Source organism: Oncorhynchus masou, chromosome 31, assembly GCF_036934945.1.
Source record: "Oncorhynchus masou masou isolate Uvic2021 chromosome 31, UVic_Omas_1.1, whole genome shotgun sequence".
Lineage (NCBI taxonomy): Eukaryota > Metazoa > Chordata > Actinopteri > Salmoniformes > Salmonidae > Oncorhynchus > Oncorhynchus masou.
Genome location: NC_088242.1, coordinates 24,828,270 through 24,848,740, shown reverse-complemented (window position 1 = coordinate 24,848,740; position 20,471 = coordinate 24,828,270). Strand labels below are relative to the sequence as shown.

The window sequence follows — 20,471 nt, the reverse complement described above, 5'->3', positions numbered from 1 at the left end:
AGAGTCTGTGAAAGAGAAAGAGAGAGACGGACGTAGAGATAGAGACAGAGAGAGAGAGAGACACAGGGAGACAAGAGTCCCTGGCAGAGGCTGCATTCAGGAAAGTAAATAAAAGTCCCCATTATGTGGGCCTACAATAGCTAGCTGCTCCCTTGTTTCTCTTCTATTCAAAAAGAGGGGCAGAACATGTAATCACAAAGGGAACCCGTGTCTTTTCTTCTTAAACCACAGCGGTACTGCTCTCCTCTTCTCCCCCTCTCGCTCCCTTTCTCCTCTTTCTCATTTCTCTCTCTGATCTAAAATAACCCTTTAAGTTGATGTTTTTCAAATATGTAGGAAGCAGATCAATCAGGTCCACCGACAGTGAATTAAACAGCCGAATTTTGATGAGAGAAGAAGAAAGGAAGGAGACTAGAACTAAGTATGGGAGAAGAGGGGAGGGGGTGATGCGTGTGGGTCATCTGGACTGTAAAGTGTTTAGTGTGGTCAGGGTTGTAGGCGACAAATATTTATGGAGTGCGGAGTACACAGACAAAACACAAATAGGATCTGGGCAGGAACCAGGAACACACATTCAGTGTTAAGTGTACACATCACAAGTTATGATTCAGCCCTTAATGATTTAGACCCCATTGCACAATTTCTAATACATTACACATTCCCTTATAATGAAGATCCACAGTCTCCATCATGATCTGTTTACATTGCTGTACATAATGTTCACTGCTGCTTCACATTTTTGTCATGAAGTAGGACAAGCAGCCATGTTATGAGGTCAGGGTTCGCCTGGGATAATGAATGGCTGCGTCTGTGTTCTATTTACTGGTATTAAAGAGATATTTCCTGTTTATGAGAACCTTAATGTTTTTTTCTTCCCAGAAGCAACTGCTTCTCAGCCACCAGCTGCTGTGGGGCCATCCACATGCATTGTTGAGTGACAGAGGAAAGGGGGAAGAGGAAGGAGAGAGCGAGAGTTTGGAGAATGAGAGAGCAAGAAGGAAGACATATAGAGGAGAGAGAGAGAGAAAGAAAGAAAGTATGAGGGGTTGCGGGATGATGCAGAATAGTGAGACAGAGGAGGGAGAAAAAGGAGAGAAAGGAGGATAGGTGTGTGAGTTAAACTAACCAATGGATCCAGTTAATCGACCGGTAACTCATAGTTGATGAATATCGTCTATACAGTCAATGGGCTTTACTTGAAACCAGCGGAGGTGAGGGTTCAACAACAGGACCAAGATGGCATCGACTTCTCTTAGTTCAGTAAGAGTTGAGATCCACTTCAACCCAGTAAAGGCAGTAAAGTCTAATCACAAAGTGTTGGTAGACCCAGTTATGAAAGAGAGAAATGGAAGGATGGAGTGAAGGATGGAAGAAGGGATGAAGGGAGGGAGTAGAGGTGGTGTCAATTAAGGAGAAATATGGCAGGGTTCATTTCCGCCAATGATTTCAGTTTTACCCCGGCCAGTCAGTGTGAAAGTGAAAAGCCTGTGTAAATGATCATCCCTAGATTCCTGATTTTCTACATTTCGAACTCCACCAAAGAGACTTATATCTCCATTTAAATGTGAAGGAATTTCCTCCCTACACTGAACTACACTCATCACCACACGCACACACTGACACACACGGGCTGTAGATCATAGGTGTGGGCAGGAGTGTCAGCACTCAAACACACACTGTACCTTATAGCCTGGTTTAATAGAGGAGACCCAGCATGAATCCACACAGACGCTCTGTTCCATTCACTCACACAGGTAACAGTCTCCGCCATTCACACTGCATGCTGTCCCCGGAGGGTAATATACCTTCTGTGCGTGTGTGTGTGTGTGTATATACATCGTTCTGTGTGTGTGACTGTGTGTATGTATCTGTACGTGTGTGCATCCCTATATGTGTGTCCCCATAAGTGTGTATCTGTGTGTGTCTGTGTGTGTGTGTGTGTGTGTGTGTGTGTGTGTGTGTGTGTGTGTGTGTGTGTGTGTGTGTGTGTGTGTGTGTGTGTGTGTGTGTATCCGTGTGTGTGTGTGTGTGTGTTTGAGCTGATGTAGACAGTGTAGAGGGGCCATCAGTGCAGCGTTTCCCCTCTCCTCTTTATGAGTCTGGCCTTTTAAAAACACACTGGATTTATGGTCAGTTTAGGCGGTATTTCATAGAAAGAGGGTGTGTGTGTGTGTGTGTGTCCAGGCCTAAAATAGGTGACGGTTAGAAACAGGCACCATTCGTATAGGAGAAGAGTGTTAAAGGGAGGATTGAGCTGTCCTCCTTACCAAAAATGTTACACTGACACTTTTACTGTCCCAAGCTCCCGCTCCACACACTGGAAATAGATGTTATTTAGACAGGACCATAACGGAACTTCATTAAGACATTATAAGAGTGTCTGTATATATTTGACATAATAACTGCATCATAATGCATTAAACCTGCCAACATTAAGAAAAGGATTAAGGATTCCACGGTAACGGAATTATGCTTTCAGTCAGTTTTGTCCCACTTTAAAATACATGCCAAACAAAAACCATTGACTTCAAAGTTTAACAAACCATATAACTCTATGCACAAGGACTATTTTTAACAATTTCAATTGAAAAATTACAAAAACTCATTTAGTGGAAGAACTGTGCAATGCTAACTTTTTTTACAGTAAAATTATCTTATTCTACTGTACTGTACACTACCTTTCTTTACTGTACTGTACGGCTGTATTGGACTGTACTTTACCGTGCTCTACTCACTGTACTGGTACTGTATTGTACTCTACTGTGCTCTACTCACTGTACTGCTCCTGTATTGTACTTTACCATGCTCTACTCACTGTACTGGTACTGTATTGTACTCTACTGTGCTCTACTCACTGTACTGGTACTGTATTGTACTTTACTGTGCTCTACTCACTGTACTGGTACTGTATTGTACTCTACTGTGCTCTACTCACTGTACTGGTACTGTATTGTACTCTACTGTGCTCTACTCACTGTACTGGTACTGTATTGTACTCTACTGTGCTCTACTCACTGTACTGGTACTGTATTGTACTTTACTGTGCTCTACTCACTGTACTGGTACTGTATTGTACTCTACTGTGCTCTACTCACTGTACTGGTACTGTATTGTACTCTACTGTGCTCTACTCACTGTACTGGTACTGTATTGTACTTTACTGTGCTCTACTCACTGTACTGGTACTGTATTGTACTCTACTGTGCTCTACTCACTGTACTGGTACTGTATTGTACTCTACTGTGCTCTACTCACTGTACTGGTACTGTATTGTACTCTACTGTGCTCTACTCACTGTACTGGTACTGTATTGTACTTTACTGTGCTCTACTCACTGTACTGGTACTGTATTGTACTCTACTGTGCTCTACTCACTGTACTGGTACTGTATTGTACTCTACTGTGCTCTACTCACTGTACTGGTACTGTATTGTACTCTACTGTGCTCTACTCACTGTACTGGTACTGTATTGTACTCTACTGTGCTCTACTCACTGTACTGGTACTGTATTGTACTCTACTGTGCTTTACTCACTGTACTGGTACTGTATTGTACTCTACTGTGCTTTACTCACTGTACTGGTACTGTATTGTACTCTACTGTGCTTTACTCACTGTACTGATACTGTATTGTACTCTACTGTGCTTTACTCACTGTACTGGTACTGTATTGTACTCTACTGTGCTTTACTCACTGTACTGGTACTGTATTGTACTCTACTGTGCTCTACTCACTGTACTGGTACTGTATTGTACTTTACCATGCTCTACTCACTGTACTGGTACTGTATTGTACTCTACTGTGCTCTACTCACTGTACTGGTACTGTATTGTACTCTACTGTGCTCTACTCACTGTACTGGTACTGTATTGTACTCTACTGTGCTCTACTCACTGTACTGGTACTGTATTGTACTTTACTGTGCTCTACTCACTGTACTGGTACTGTATTGTACTCTACTGTGCTTTACTCACTGTACTGGTACTGTATTGTTCTCTACTGTGCTCTACTCACTGTACTGATACTGTATTGTACTCTACTGTGCTCTACTCACTGTATTGGTACTGTATTGTACTCTACTGTGCTCTACTCACTATACTATCCAAACATATGAAACATACATCTATGATTGATGTGATTTGACCAAATCTAAACCTATCAAATTAAATGAAAGTCTGTGGGCGTTAACATCAAGGCCAGGGTGGACTGACCGAATGTCAACTACTTTCCAATGTCCATGACGTCCGGTGTCGATAGGTGCTCAGTTGGTTCTGGTTACAGTACATGGGAAAAGAGGGAGCCCATCGGTAGGTGTCAGTAAGAGCTGGGAGAGGTTACATTAACTGGAGAGTGAGAGGCAGAGAGGGAGAGAGAGTAGGAGGGGTTGTCCAGACTCACACTTGGTTTGACCACCAGAAAACAGAAAGACAAAGAAAACAGTTATGAGCTTAACATAACAGTATGTCAGTAGATGGGAGGACAATGGCAGGTGGCCAAACTGTGATTTGTGAATATTATGATTTCCCATTGTAGCCAATTCAGTTGCAGTAACTCCATTATTGATTTTGGGGTAATTCTGTTAATTTCGTAACGGAGTTACTCTTCTGAATAAGTTAACAATTCTTAACCAAAATAAATATAAAAAATAATCACTATAACTAATTGGTATGTCTACCATTACTTGTTACTTCTGTGAACTTTCATTACCCTCCCTCATCTTGAGGGAGAAAAAAATCGAAAATATCTTCAAGATATGTGGGGTTTGGTAACGGAATTACAAGGCAATATTTCTTAAACTTACAGAAGGTAAAACATTTCTCCAAAACTAAATATAAGTGTTGATATTACACTGAACAAAAATATAAAAGTAACATGTAAAGTGTTGGTCCCATGTTTCATTTAGCTAAAATAAAAGTTTCCAGAAATGTACAATACGCTTATTTCTCTCAAATCTTGTGCACAAATGTGTAACATCTCTGTTAGTGAGGATTTCTCCTTTACCAAGATAATCCATCCACCTGACAGGTGGGGCATATCAAGAAGCTGATTCAACAGCACAATCATTACACAGGTGCACCTTGTGGGGACAATAAAAGGCCACACTAAAATGTGCAGTTTTGTCACACAACAATGCCACAGATGTCTCAAGTTTTAAGGGAGCGTGCAATTGGCATGCTGACTGCAGGAACGTCCACCAGAGCTGTTGCCAGATATTTTAATGTTCATTATGCCGGGCCTCATGTTGCAAGGATATGTACACTTTTCCTGGATGCTGCAAATGTCCCAGTTCTTCCATGGCCTGCATACTCACCAGACATGTCACCAATTGAGAATGTTTGCGATGCTCTGGATCGACGTGTATGACAGTGTGTTCCAGTTTCTGCCAATATCCAGCAACTTCGCACAGCCATTGAAGAGGAGTGGGACAACATTCCAAAGGCCACAATCAACAGCCTGGTCAACTCTACGTGAAGGAGATATGTCGCGCTGCATGAAGCAAATGGTGGTCACACCAGACACTGGCTGGTTTTCATATCCATATCCACACCCATACCTTTTTTTAAAGGAATCTGTGAACGACAGACGCCTATCTGTATTCCCAGTCGTGTGAAATCTATAGATTTGGGCCTAAGGAATTAATTTCTATTGACTAATTTCCTTATATGATCTGTGGCTCTGTAAAATCTTTGAAATTGATGCATGTCACGTTTATATATTTGTTCAGTATAGTTGGCAGGGGTCTTCACGTCAACATTATTGTATTTTGATGTATTTCTGATAACTTTTAAGACTTTTTCTGCTATATGTTTTCCATGCCAACATCTGTTTATCCAAAAATCAAAGCACTTACAGTACTACCTAATTATTAAGCTGAAAAATGGTTGAGAATGTATTCTATGCCTTAATTGAAAAAAAGATGGACTCTTATTTGACACCCAATTTCATATGCTCCTATTAACTTCACATGTTGGTGCTCATGGATCCTTTTAGATGGAAATGCCCATAACTAGCTTTCTCATGACCCAAATACTTAGAACATAACCCTCCATTTTTCAAAGACAGAATCAACTAAAATGAACTGAAGTTGCATTTTAAAGCTTCATTCCGAATCTACATGGCCTCCCCATTTAACAACAACAACACCAGACCTAACCATCCAGCCCAGAAGACATCTTTTGTCCATTCCTTCATTCTATCTGTAGTCTAGTAGCCTATTAGCAGAGTGGTCATTAGAGCTTCTAGCCCCCAGTGTATTACTGATGGTCAAATGACAGGGGGTTAATAGAATGTTGAGGGGCCAGAGGCACAAAGGTAGGCAATGTTCAGTTGGATAGGCAGGGCCATGCAGTCTCTCTCTCTGTATAGGAGGCTGGTTGAAAACCCCATTCATGGCCAGGGCTAATGCTGCGTTGTAATTAACTGTGATTACTGGAGCAGAGGGCTCTCTCTCCCTCTCCCTCGCTCCCTCCCTCCCTCCCTCCACTGGTTTCCTGGGCAGACCTAGGACCTCAAGCCCCGGTGCTCATGGGAAATCGTGTGCATGCCTGGCCCCAGAAAGGCCTCCATTCAGCGGTCTGCATGCTTGACCTCTTAGGGGTCAGCACTCTGCTTTGTGTCCCGCGACCCCACCGCGACCTAGGGTCACCTACAGAGGTCAGTAGGTCAAATCCAGATGCCTGTGTCTAATTTCACCCCGACTGGATTATCCTCCCGAATCTGCCCTGAAATGTGTCCCCAGAAAAATGCCCCTAACTACAACTGCTGGCCATGTACCTGGTCCTGCCCCCGCCAGTCTTAGCAAGGTAACTGCCTTCCATACCTTCATGTACCCATCTCCTGCCGGCCTCATTGCATGCAAGCACACACACACACACTCCCTCAGACCCCAGCCGTATCCCAACCGAGGCCTTGGGCCTACCTTGAGGGATTAGGTGTGGACAGCCAGGACCCTCCAGCCAATCAACCAGTCTGTCACATTGATTTTAAGGGGTCACTGGAGCACAATGGCCAGGCTTTTCGTGTCTTAACCTCCCCATACCTCCGTGACGCACATACACTTGCGCATGCACCCACACACACACTCTTTCTCCTTCCCTCTCCCACCACCGAAAGCTCTATCGGATCCCTGCCTTTCAAATCCCCCTTCAACAGAGCTCTTACTGGGGTAAAGTGCTCGGGTCATCCCCCTCCTCTGGTCCCACACCTGCCTGGTCAGATGACACAATAACCACTCGGGCTCAGGGAAGTTACCCTAACCACAGATCTAGCCTATAGGATCGTCTTCCTTTCGCCCAGTCATAACTGTAACATTTGGAAGGAATACACAAAACTGAAGCAAAGAATCTGAAGCAAAAGAGCATCTATTCTTCTTTAAAGTTTTATGTCATACTACACCTATTGGCCTACTGTATGGGTTCTTCTTCTTTGATATTACTGTGGTCTGCAAACAAATGCTATAGGTTCATGCCTCCGTCTACTGTTTTGGCTGTATATCAGCAAAAAATAATTAACATAAAAGTAAACTAAACTAAACTCAATGTAGTCCTTTATTCAGATTCAACTGCCAACACCCATCTGGTGCCTGAGAAGGAAGAGCATCTTCAAATCAAATCCCTTTGTCACATGCACCGAATACAACACCTTACAGTGAAATGCTTACTTACAAGCCCTTAACCAACAATGCAGTTTTAAAAAATTGACTTGGCGCTATATCTTTGGACAGTAATCTTTGCAATGTTTTGGCAGTGAAGTCCTGGAAACCTCAAAACCTCTCAGCCGCAGATACTATTAAGGCCAGTTTGTTGGACTTTTTGTTTGTGTGTGCAGTACAATTAATCACATGCATAATAAACACCATAAAATAAGATTGTCTATTCTCTGCCTGAAGGTTTTTCATATGGTCGCGGCTGCGCCAACACAGTTCATTGGTTGGATCGAGGGACGCTAATTTTCCGAAATGCTGTAACACGCCTGGCCGCTAGAGAACGCCCAAGCGTATCATGAACAGTCTTGTCACGATTCAACGACAAAAAGAGATAGGAATCCCAACTGCAATGAATAAGACAGTATAACACCCCACCCAGCAGACTATAGTCATGCTCCGTCACGCAATCCTTTCTCAAAAGTCAGGAGTCGAGAAACTTCACTATTTTCCACGAAAGTACGTAATGTCACGATTCCAAAGCTATACGATATTACAGGGAATAAGATAGTTATCTTACATCTCGGAAAAGATGTGTAATGTTGTACTCCTTGTTCCCGAATTTCATGCTAATGTTGGGTTTCTAAGCAAGCGCCAAATTGACTCCCAATTGCCTCTTTGAAGGAGAACTCGCCTTGTCCCAAAATAGCCCAGAATGCATCGTGCGACGTATGGACAATTTACACATTGGGCGTTAATACGATTTCAAAGAACTTTCCCATGCACTCAAAAGTATCTCTGGGTATAATATGAGCCAGATGCATTGGTAATAAACTGCACAGCTCTAACAAAGAAAAAATCAGAGAAAATATGCATCGTTGTGAGTGCGGGACTCCGCGAATGTACAGCAGAGGCATTACAAGGAATCCTGTCGATGAATGTTCCTTCCACACAGGCACCTGGAGTGGGGTTGGGGATTTATTTTGTTTGTATTGTATATGACGTTGGTATTTTCCCGCAATGGATATTTATTATTCATCGTTCAGAATCCATACAGTAGGTGGCGGCAATACACCAATAGGTGTAGTCTGTCATTAAACCTTAAAGACGAAGAAGAGTAAGAGCCAGATTCATACTTCCTGTGTACACGTTCAGGAAATAGTGATTTCCGTAGCTTTTGTAGTTGTTTACCTCATGGTAAATATGAAAATAAAACTTTATAGCGTTATGTGATGGATATAAATTGATAACAGTCTATTTTAACCAAGTGGACGAGTCATCGATGACAACATAAGCTTCAACATCAAGGGAATCGAAAACTGTTAAGGTTAGGGTATGTGTTGAACAAAGTTTTTGCAACAACAAAAGCTCGATTTCCTTTCAGCTGTCAATTTTTAATTTTGAACGTACATGCACGATGCAGATAAATGTATTTTATTTCGTGAAATGAAATATAACTACATGTATTTTAGCTGAATGATCTAGTTTGCCTGTTCGGAATGTTTTGGTTTCTCTAGCTATCCTACTAGCGCCACGTCACATAGCTCTTGAAAAGGATACGCTTTGGAAAAAGTAAAGCAGAATCGGACGGATTCAACTACTGTCATCATCGTTACTTGGACCAAATAACGGCCGCAACTTTACAGTGGTCATTTCTCTACGTAGTATTGAACGTTTTTTTGTGTGGTGAAGAAAACCTACACATTCAAAATGACGGCGGCGGCTTCAAACTGGGGTTTGATCATGAACGTGGTCAACAGCATCGTTGGAGTGAGCGTTCTGACCATGCCGTTCTGTTTCAAACAGGTACGTTTTCCGCTATCTTACACCGGTCACACGATTATTCCATTGCAGATGTAGTTTATCTTATCGTGTGTAGCGACTTTGAACTCACGATAAGCTACTAGTGTGACGGCAGGTAATGAGTGAACATTTGTTCCGTGTTTACCTTTCCACGCGCCTTAACAGGTGCATTGTACAGGCTGTGCACCTCATGCTTTATGCTGATCTTGACATCTTTGTACCGAATTGCAGTTTTAGGCCCCCATCATGCCCCCCTGTCAAACTGAAATGTGTATGACAGAGTTGCCATATTTGCAGTTTTGAAATTAACCCTCTCTGTCTCTGCTTCTCTCGCCCTAGTGTGGGATAGTGCTGGGGACTTTGTTGCTGTTCTTCTGTTCGTGGATGACCCACCAGTCGTGTATGTTTCTGGTCCACACGGCTAACAGCACCAAACGCAGGACCTATGCTGGCCTAGCTTTCCATGCCTACGGCAAACCAGGCAAAACACTGGTGGAGACCAGGTATGTGTCCTTTCCTTTGAGAGCCAATACTGTTTTGATGTATGTTTTGTGTCTTTAGAGCCTTGATCAAATGCTAATATCTGAATTTCTCTCCCTCTTCCTCCCACTTCCTCTTGGTCTCTCCCGCTCTTCCTCTACAGTATGATAGGTCTGATGTTGGGGACCTGTATTGCCTTCTATGTCGTCATCGCTGACCTGGGCTCTAATTTCTTCGCCCAATTGTTGGGCCTACCGGTAGGAGTCAAGAGTTTTGAATTACAGAAGCAATCAGAGAATACAATAGGGCTGCATGATTTGGACAAAATACCCAAGTGCACATGTTTTGGGCCAGATATTGCGATTATGAATTGCTATTTTTAAAAGCTTGGTAATTCCATCAGCCATGGTTAATACAATTGTCTGGGTAGAGGACAGCACTTCTAAAATGAGATCATATGAATTAATACATACCGTGCTAACTGAATAAAAAACAAATTAAATAAATATGTTATACATATGATAGCAGATAGGATTATTTCACCTACATATTAACCAATGGAATATAAAGCTTATGATTGTGTAATTATGTATAAGTAGGCCCAATCATTGTTATAATTTAAATGAAGTCAAATTGCTTTAAAAACATCTTAACACGTAGCCTACTTATTGCAAGGTGCAGCCTGTGACCAAAACATTGGAGTCTGGTCCAGTTACTCAACGCGATGGCCTTTACCACGTTTGGTCCAGTCAACAACGCGATGGCCTTTACCACGTTTGGTCCAGTCAACAACGCGATGGCCTTTACCACGTTTGGTCCAGTCAACAACGCGATGGCCTTTACCGCGTTTGGTCCAGTCAACAACACGATGGCCTTTACCACGTTTGGTCCAGTCAACAACGCGATGGCCTTTACCGCGTTTGGTCCAGTCAACAACACGATGGCCTTTACCACGTTTGGTCCAGTCAACAACGCGATGGCCTTTACCGCGTTTGGTCCAGTCAACAACGCGATGGCCTTTACCGCGTTTGGTCCAGTCAACAACGCGATGGCCTTTACCGCGTTTGGTCCAGTCAACAACGCGATGGCCTTTACCGCGTTTGGTCCAGTCAACAACGCGATGGCCTTTACCGCGTTTGGTCCAGTCAACAACGCGATGGCCTTTACCGCGTTTGGTCCAGTCAACAACGCGATGGCCTTTACCGCGTTTGGTCCAGTCAACAACGCGATGGCCTTTACCGCGTTTGGTCCAGTCAACAACGCGATGGCCTTTACCGCGTTTGGTCCAGTCAACAACGCGATGGCCTTTACCGCGTTTGGTCCAGTCAACAACGCGATGGCCTTTACCGCGTTTGGTCCAGTCAACAACGCGATGGCCTTTACCGCGTTTGGTCCAGTCAACAACGCGATGGCCTTTACCGCGTTTGGTCCAGTCAACAAGGCGATGGCCTTTACCGCGTTTGGTCCAGTCAACAACGCGATGGCCTTTACCGCGTTTGGTCCAGTCAACAACGCGATGGCCTTTACCGCGTTTGGTCCAGTCAACAACGCGATGGCCTTTACCGCGTTTGGTCCAGTCAACAACGCGATGGCCTTTACCGCGTTTGGTCCAGTCAACAACGCGATGGCCTTTACCGCGTTTGGTCCAGTCAACAACGCGATGGCCTTTACCGCGTTTGGTCCAGTCAACAACGCGATGGCCTTTACCGCGTTTGGTCCAGTCAACAACGCGATGGCCTTTACCGCGTTTGGTCCAGTCAACAACGCGATGGCCTTTACCGTTTGGTCCAGTCAACAACGCGATGGCCTTTACCGCGTTTGGTCCAGTCAACAACGCGATGGCCTTTACCGCGTTTGGTCCAGTCAACAACGCGATGGCCTTTACCGCGTTTGGTCCAGTCAACAACGCGATGGCCTTTACCGCGTTTGGTCCAGTCAACAACGCGATGGCCTTTACCGCGTTTGGTCCAGTCAACAACGCGATGGCCTTTACCGCGTTTGGTCCAGTCAACAACGCGATGGCCTTTACCGCGTTTGGTCCAGTCAACAACGCGATGGCCTTTACCGCGTTTGGTCCAGTCAACAAGGCGATGGCCTTTACCGCGTTTGGTCCAGTCAACAAGGCGATGGCCTTTACCGCGTTTGGTCCAGTCAACAAGGCGATGGCCTTTACCGCGTTTGGTCCAGTCAACAACGCGATGGCCTTTACCGCGTTTGGTCCAGTTTAACAACGCGATGGCCTTTACCGCGTTTGGTCCAGTTTAACAACGCGATGGCCTTTACCGCGTTTGGTCCAGTTTAACAACGCGATGGCCTTTACCGCGTTTGGTCCAGTTTAACAACGCGATGGCCTTTACCGCGTTTGGTCCAGTCAACAACGCGATGGCCTTTACCGCGTTTGGTCCAGTCAACAACCCGATGGCCTTTACCGCGTTTGGTCCAGTCAACAACGCGATGGCCTTTACCGCGTTTGGTCCAGTCAACAACGCGATGGCCTTTACCGCGTTTGGTCCAGTCAACAACGCGATGGCCTTTACCGCGTTTGGTCCAGTCAACAACGCGATGGCCTTTACCGCGTTTGGTCCAGTTTAACAACGCGATGGCCTTTACCGCGTTTGGTCCAGTCAACAACGCGATGGCCTATGATGTTTGCAAGCACCGACCTTTCAGTTGAAACTACTCAAGTGTAGTTTCAAAGGAATGTAGGGCTCGGTGGTAAACAACATGTGTGAACTCTGTTTCAACTTCTCCATTTTGTTATATAGTGTTGGCATGGCGACTTGGGAGAAATGCAGTCTTTTATCTCCTGTCCAGCTTCTTATTTTTTTTTTTTTTTTTTTATCTTCTTGAAGCTGTCTACAGTTACATGCACACTATGATTATTGTGAATAATCAGATTTAAACATTTACATTATTTGCAAGAATACTGATTTCCCTAATGATTCTGTTTACATGGATACATCTGAAGTCAGGGTAGCCTATTTGATTCTGAGTTTGGACATATAAAGTTTCTATTTAAAAAACATTTCTAAGATTAATGCATTCAGTTTACTGAACTCACTTCATTCTTGGTTTTAATGTTCATGTGTCACATGCACAAAAGAAGAAGGAAGCTTGTGCTTTTAATTGGTGTACACTTACTTTGATTATGATTTAGGCAGATTAAGATAAGCAGAGTAAGGTGTTTACGTGTCTAATGCCATACTCGGCCTAGTGCCATAATCCGTTTAATATAGAATTACTAGTGTGCATGTAAACGTAAGTGTAGACATGAGTCATCTCTTTGGCTATATGATAGATGGGTGACAGCCTCTGTGATTTCTGTGTGTCTGCGGGTTGTGTTTTCATAGGGTGTTACACTTGAAAACGCATTAGCAATCAATGCCTGCTTAATGTACAGTGCATTCGGAAAGTATTCAGATCCCTTGACTTTTTCCACATGTTGTTACATTAGTCTTATTCTAAAATTGATTCAATATTGTTTTCCTCATCATTTTTTGCACAATACCCCATAATGACAGTGAAAACAGGTTTTTTGACATTATTGCTTATATATATATTTAAAACATATAGCTTATTAACATAAGTATTCAGACCCTTTGCTATGAGACTCAAAATTGAGATCAGGTGCATCCTTTTTCCATTGATCAACCTTGAGATGTTTCTACAACATGATTGGAGTAAATTCTGTTTATTGGATATGATTTGGAAAGGCACACACCTGTCTATATAGCCATGAGGTCGAAGGAATTGTGGGGAGAGCTCTGAGACACTGTTGTGTCGAGGCACAGATCTGGGGGAAGTGTACATTTCTGCAGCATTGAAGGTCCCCAAGAACACAGTGGCCTCCAACATTCTTAAATGGAAGAACTTTGTAACCACCGAGACTCTTCCTAGAACTGGCCGCCCGGCCAAACTGAGCAATCGGGGTAGAAGGGCCTTGGTTAGGGAGGTGACCAAGAACCCGATGGTCTCTGATAGAGCTCCAGTTTCTCTGTGGAGATGGGAGAACCTTCCAGAAGGACAACCATCTCTGCAGCACTCCACCAATCAGGCCTTTATGGTAGAGTGGCCAGACAGTAGCCACTCCTCAGTAAAAGGCACATGACAGCCCACTTGGAGTTTGCCAAAAGGCACCTAAAGGACTCTCAGAACATGAGTAACAAGATTCTCTGGTCTGATGAAACCTAGATTGAACTCTTTGGCCTGAATGCTAAGCATCATGTTTGGAGGAAAACTGGCACCATCCCTACAGTGAAGCATGGTGGTGGCAGCATCATGCTGTCAATGTTTTTCAGCGGCAGGGACTGGAAGACTAGTCAGGATCAAGAGAAAGATGAACGGAGTAAAGTACGGAGAGATCCTTGATGAAAACCTGCTCCAGAGCACTCAGGACCTCAGACTGGGGTGAAGGTTCACACAGCCAAGCCAATGCAGGAGTGGCCTTTCGGACAAGTATCTGAATGTCCTTGAGTGGCCCAGCCAGAACCCAGACTTGAACCCGATCGAACATCTCTGGAGAGACATGAACATAGCTGTGTAGCAACACTCCCCATCCAACCTGTCAGCTTGAGAGGATCTGCAGAGAAGAATGGGAGAAACTTCTTTAAATACAGTTGTGCCAAGTTTGTAGCGTTATACCCAAGAAGATTGGAGGCTGCAATCGCTGCCAAAGATGCTTCAACAAAGTACTGTGTAAAGGGTCTGAATACTTGTGTAAATATGATATTTAAATGTTGTATTTTTTTTAATACGTTTGGTAACATTTCTAAAAACCTGTTTTTGCTTTGTCTATATGGGGTATTGTGTGTAGATTGATGAGGGGAGGGGGGGGAACAATTTGATCCATTTTAGAATAAGGCTGTAATGTAACAAAATGTGGAAAAAGTCAAGGGGTCTGAATACTTTCAGAATGCACTGTAGGTGGCTGGCTATGGCTCAATCTTCATAAAATAGGGGATGGTTCTTCTTCAAATGATTGAATAAATGTGTCGCGTTGCCTCTTGTCTCCACAACTCAAATGGTACTTTTTGCACAACACTTGGTTTCCTTGTACTGTTGCTGATTTGTTCGAACCGATTGATTGCGTGGTATGATTGGTTAGAGATTGTGTCCTTTCTCGCCCTCCGCAGGTGTCATTTGGTTTCCGTGTGCTGCTGCTGATCACGGTGTCTCTGTTCATCGTGCTGCCTCTCAGTCTGCAGAGGAACCTGATGTCATCCATCCAGTCCTTCTCTGCCATGGCCCTCATGTTTTACACGTTCTTCATGTTCACGGTGAGATCAAAACCACACGGGTAGGGGAAGGGGTACAGGGCTGCCTGCAGCAGGTGTAAGAGGGCCATACTCAGATGGGTAAAATGTTAAGAGTTTTGCTAATATACATTTTACTCGATAGGTTTTTACAAAGAATTATGGCTCCTCTATCATGATGATATGTGTTTCTAATTCCTGTTTCACACTGATAGAATAATGACTGTTGACATTGTGACTCCCTTGCCTTTTCTTTGACACTATTGCGAAACTGTATTGATGTTGATGTTATTGTCAATGGCTCTGTGAATTTCTGTAGTATTTGCACTGCTTACACAGTTAGCCTTTAGTACTGCTACTGTAGTATAGTGTAGCCTCTTTGGCTATCCTGTGCTCTGCCCCAACCTCCTGTAGTAAAACCATGACATCTCTACTGAACACAACTGTGAGTTGGAGTACTGTTGTGTCTGGGATTAGAACCAGTCCTGGCCCTGACCTCCACCCACCTTGTTCCAGACCACTAACCCTCTAACTGATGTATCTCCCTTCCTCTCCTACTTCTTTCTCTATCACTGCCGTTCCTGACCCCCCCTTCCTTTCTGACACCTCCTTTACGATTCTCTCTACCTTCCTCTCCCTTGTGACTGTTTCTCTCCTCTCCTGTGTTGCTGCTGACTGCTGTCTGGCTGGCTGCTGTAGATAGTCATGTCTTCTCTGCGTTACGGCCTGATCTCAGGCTCCTGGTTCGAGCGCGTACACCTGTGGCGGGTCAGGGGCGTCATACAGTGCCTGCCCATTATCGCCACCACCTTCTGCTGTCACCCGTAAGTAACCATGGAAACAATCCTTGAACTCCGACCTGGGGGAAGGTATCAACTCCGACGCTAAGGGGACAAAATTCAATCCCCAACCCACCTACCACCTCCTAAAAGTAATAGCATCCTCCCTCTCAATCTCCAATCCAATCCTCGCATTTCCATTTCCTCTCCCCTCTTCAAATTCATTTTTGTTTGTCTTTAGGTTGTTTGTGTGTCTATGGTTTGGAGGAAAGGGGGTGCACAATTATTGATTGTTCAACCCCTGTCCCCCCAAACTGCCATCCTCTGATGTGGAGGATGCTCATGGAGCTCTCTTTCTCTGGTCCTCTGGAGCTGGATATGGGAATCAACTACAGACAGTAAATGCCGTACCGATCAAAACATCTGCCCCTCTGAAATATTTATTTATTTTCTTGATCAGTCTTTAAATTCTGCATTTTAGTTGGTTGGGCTGCACGAAATGAGTAAAAATCAAGTTGCTATTTTTGCACCAAATATTGCTATTTTACTTGCGATTATTGATCAAAACACTTGGTTAAACTGTTGGAATCATAGAAATTGAATAATGATTTTATGGTTGGAAAACAGTGGGCACTTGGAATGCAGTTCCGTTTCGCATGACAACAAATGAAAAGTAAGGGAGGAGATGGTTGTGACAGAGCAGGAACCAAAGTGTTGGTCAGTCTTTCCCATGGGAACCTAATTAGATTTAAATGGATAGGTGCATTCATACAAAACATTTAGAATCTTCTTCACCTTTTCCTCTTTGATTAAGAACAAGCTGTCTCTCATTAAGAACAAGTGGGTTAGCATTAGGAGCTAACAGATAACCTTTAGGCATATTTGCAGTTTCCTAAGGCCAACTAAGAGCAAGTTACACTTACAAATAGTATAATATAGAAAATATGTGGATTTATATTAAGAAGTAAGATGGAAAGTTGTGTTCTTGTTTGGGAAAAATCTGTTGACTGCATGCTGTTTGGTCAATGCATGCAGAGTGAATCTCGAGCTCGAGAAACTGCCTGGCTGAGTGACGGGGCGGAGAGAACTCTGTCAACTTAAGCAATAAATCCAAAGTAAAAATACGGGCCTTACAGATGGCTGTTTCAAAATAATGCAGCCTCTTGTCAGATGGATATTGCGCATGTCAATATCACAATTTAGATTACCATTCGATTAAATGTGCAGCCCTACAAGTTGGGCATTGGGCATGTGTAAATGTCTAACAGGTTTGAGAGGATGATTTCTGATATCGTCACAGCCTTATTTGGGCAGGAGGAGACTTTTTTTATCAACATGGCATATTCTGTCTCGTTTTTTAAATGTTGTGTTCAAATTCATTTTCTCCGGTTCCTCCCTTCTTCATTCTTTCACTCATGATCAGTCAGGCCTTCAGAATGGGCTTTTCTCCTCCTCTTCAATCCTCCTGTTCTTCTTTTGGTTCAAGCCATAACTCCCCCCTGCTCTCCCCCCTCCCTCCCTCCCTCAGATGGTGCTGTCCTCATTCAAACACGGGCTACTCAGTGGCTTTTGGCTGGGGCGGGTCAGTTTGGTGCGCTGGGACGGTGTCTTTCGCTGCCTCCCTATCTGTGGCATGGCCTTCGCCTGTCAGTCGTAAGTACCTCCCAGTCCCTTCCCGCCCCTCCTGCGCAGTCCCTGAAAGGGTGATAGGATATGGCTTGTGTTCATTAGGCACAAAAAGAAGTCCGAGACACTTTATAAAATACAAAACATAATAATAATGGAGGGGTACATACCTAAACTTGTCCAATAAGTTTTCAAAAGTTTCCTGTTTCATGCCTATTGAAAATTACCAGGATGTACAGTCTAGAGACAGATATTGAATGGGTAGAATGGACATGATAGTCATGTGGTCTTTCTTTCATGCTGCTCCTAATATTTTGTAAATGTGCTATTGTTGCATGTAGAACACTGATAAATGTACTGAATGGAGCATGACTACCTGCATTCATAAAGACAACACAAAGGCTATAGGGTTAGTCTGCAAGGTGACAGAGACAGAGTTAGGGGTGGGGGATTTTTGTTGGGGGAGTTTGCTGTTTCACTTTCACGGCTTCACACTTAACCAATCGGCTACTTCATTCCCTGTTCTATTGCCAGGTACTTCTACTTCTAGACGCAGTCGCCTGCTGTAGTTGTATCTGTCTAACAAAAGTGCATCATGTTGTTTCGGTGTGGGTTTTATAATGGGTTGCCAGGAACTGCATTCTAGTCCTGGGAAAATATGTTAATTATCACAACAGCACTGCTTGCATACCGGCTGTTGAAGCCTGGAGACGAGATGTTGATTGGAGATCTTGAGGAGTAAAGAGTAGGATCTACAATGTAACTAGCGAGAGATGGACCAAGAGAGCATTTTCTTCCTCTACATTTGACATTTGAGTCATTTAGGAGACGCTCTGACTTACAGTTTGTGCATTCATCATCATAAAATGGCTAGATCGGACAACCGAAAGGCAATAAATTGTTGTATTATTTTGGGGGGTAGGGGTGGTGCGAGGCACCCCACATGACAATGATTTTAAGATACGAATATGTTATTATAAACGAAAGGAAACTGTCCTACGAAAATGTTCTATGAAAACCATAACTGGCACACAGATCGGTAGAAATGGTAAGATAAATTGGCATTACACATGAGAAAGGTTGCCAACTCCTTGTTTAGCCTGTTACCAACAACTTCAGGAGAGTAACGGCAAAATCGGCGAAAGCCAGTAGGAGCGGGAAGAGGATGGTTGGGACAGGTTTAGTTTTATTTTCTTCTTGTTATCTTGATCTCTGACTCCCTCTTGAGTCATTTGTGTCTTATTTCATCAAACAGTGAGCTTAAAGCATCAGGCATGCTCAATGCATATATAGTTGACCATTCGCAATGCCAAGCGTCGGCTGGAGTGGTGTAAAGCTATTGGACTGTGGAGCAGTGGAAATGCGTTCTCTGGAGTGATGAATCACGCTTCACCATCTGGCAAGTCCGATGGACGAATCTGGGTTTGGCGGATGCCAGGAGAACGCTACCTGCCTTAATGCATAGTGCCATCTGTAAAGTTTGGTGGAGGAGAATTAATGTTCTGGGGCTGTTTTTCATTCTAGACGATTCAGTTTTAGCAACAGTTTGGGGAAGGCCCTTTCCTGTTTCAGCATGACAATGGCTCTGTGCACAAAGCAAGAGCCATACAGAAATGCTTTGTCAAGATCGGTGTAGAAAAACTTGACTGGCCTGCACAGATCTCTGACCTCAACCCCATCAAACACCTTTGGGATGATTTGGAATACCGACTGCGAGCTAGGCCTAATTGCCCAACATCAGTGCCTCACCGCACTAATGCTTGTGTGGCTGAGCGGAAGTAAGTCCCTGCAGCAATGTTCCAACATCTAGTGGAAAGCCTTCCCAGAAGAGTTTGGGTTGTTATAGCAGCAAAGGGGAGACCAAGTCATATTAATGCTCATGATTTTGGAATGAGATGTTCAATGAGCAGGTGTCTACATACTTTTGGTCATGCAGTGTACATGTCGATGTGCAGGGGTATGATGTAATTGAGGTAGATATGTACATATAACCTATGAATAAAGTGACTATGCAACGTGATAGGTATTAAACAGTAGCAGCAGTGTATGTGATGAGTCCAAAAAAAAGACTTGCAAAAAGGGTCCATTCAGATAGTTTGGGTAGCTCTTTGGTGAACTATTTAACTAACAGTTTACCAGTTTTATTTCTTGAGCGTAGATGCTGTTCAGGGTCCTATTGGTTCCAGACTTGGTACATCGGTTCCGCTTGCCATGCGGTAGCAGAGAGAAGAGCCTATGACAATATTTTTGGGCCTTCCTCTGACGCCACCTGGTATTGAGGTTCTTGATGGCAGGGAGCTCGGCCCCAGTGATGTACTGGGCCGTACGCAGTACCTTCTTTAGCCCCTTGCGGACCGATGCCAAGCAGTTGCCATAGCATGTGTTGATGCAGCCAGTTAAGATGCTCTCAATGGTGCAGCTGTAGAACTTTTTGAGGATCTGACAGCCCATGCCAAACCTTTTCAGCTTCTTGAGAGGAAAGAGGCATTGTCATTCCCTTTTCACGTCTTTGTTTTGGTGTGTGTTTGGACCATGATAGATCCTTAGAAAGTGGATACTGAGGAACTTGAGGCTCTCGACCCGCTCCACTACGGCCCCATCGACGTGCTCGGCCCGCCAGTGGTCAGGGATGGGGGAAGTGAGGAATGGAAGGAGGTCTCCGGAGATGGTCTAGAGAAGGGAGGGGGAATGGGGTCAAGCAGGCAGGTTGTCGGGTGGCCGGATCTCACCAGTTGCAGGATTAGAGGGGAGAAAGAGGTCAAGGTGTAGGGTAGTTCTGTGTGAGTGGGATCAGTGGAATCAATAGGCTGAGTGAATGAGGAGCGTATATCGTCAACCTTCTTTTCAAAGTGGTTGGCAAAGTCGTTCACAGAGGGGGATGGGTGGAG

General features: G+C 44.0%; 1 protein-coding gene across 4 annotated transcripts in view; it reads left to right on the top strand.

Annotated features, from left to right (window-relative positions):
- Positions 1–8,757: 8,757 nt before the first annotated feature.
- The window catches only part of LOC135523625 (putative sodium-coupled neutral amino acid transporter 10), a 29,609-nt gene continuing 17,895 nt past the window's right edge, over positions 8,758–20,471 (top strand). Inside the window, exons 1-6 of one of the 4 annotated variants that reach the window (XM_064950425.1) lie at positions 8,758–8,970; positions 9,161–9,449; positions 9,786–9,949; positions 10,090–10,183; positions 15,059–15,202; positions 17,486–17,610. In XM_064950425.1, the coding sequence (XP_064806497.1) occupies positions 9,354–9,449; positions 9,786–9,949; positions 10,090–10,183; positions 15,059–15,202; positions 17,486–17,610 (623 nt within the window). In that variant the 5' untranslated portion in view covers positions 8,758–8,970; positions 9,161–9,353. Of the gene's footprint in view, positions 9,450–9,785; positions 9,950–10,089; positions 10,184–15,058; positions 15,203–15,877; positions 16,003–17,485; positions 17,611–20,471 lie in introns of all 4 variants that reach the window. The other 3 variants (XM_064950424.1, XM_064950426.1, XM_064950422.1) reach the window with 3 other exon arrangements.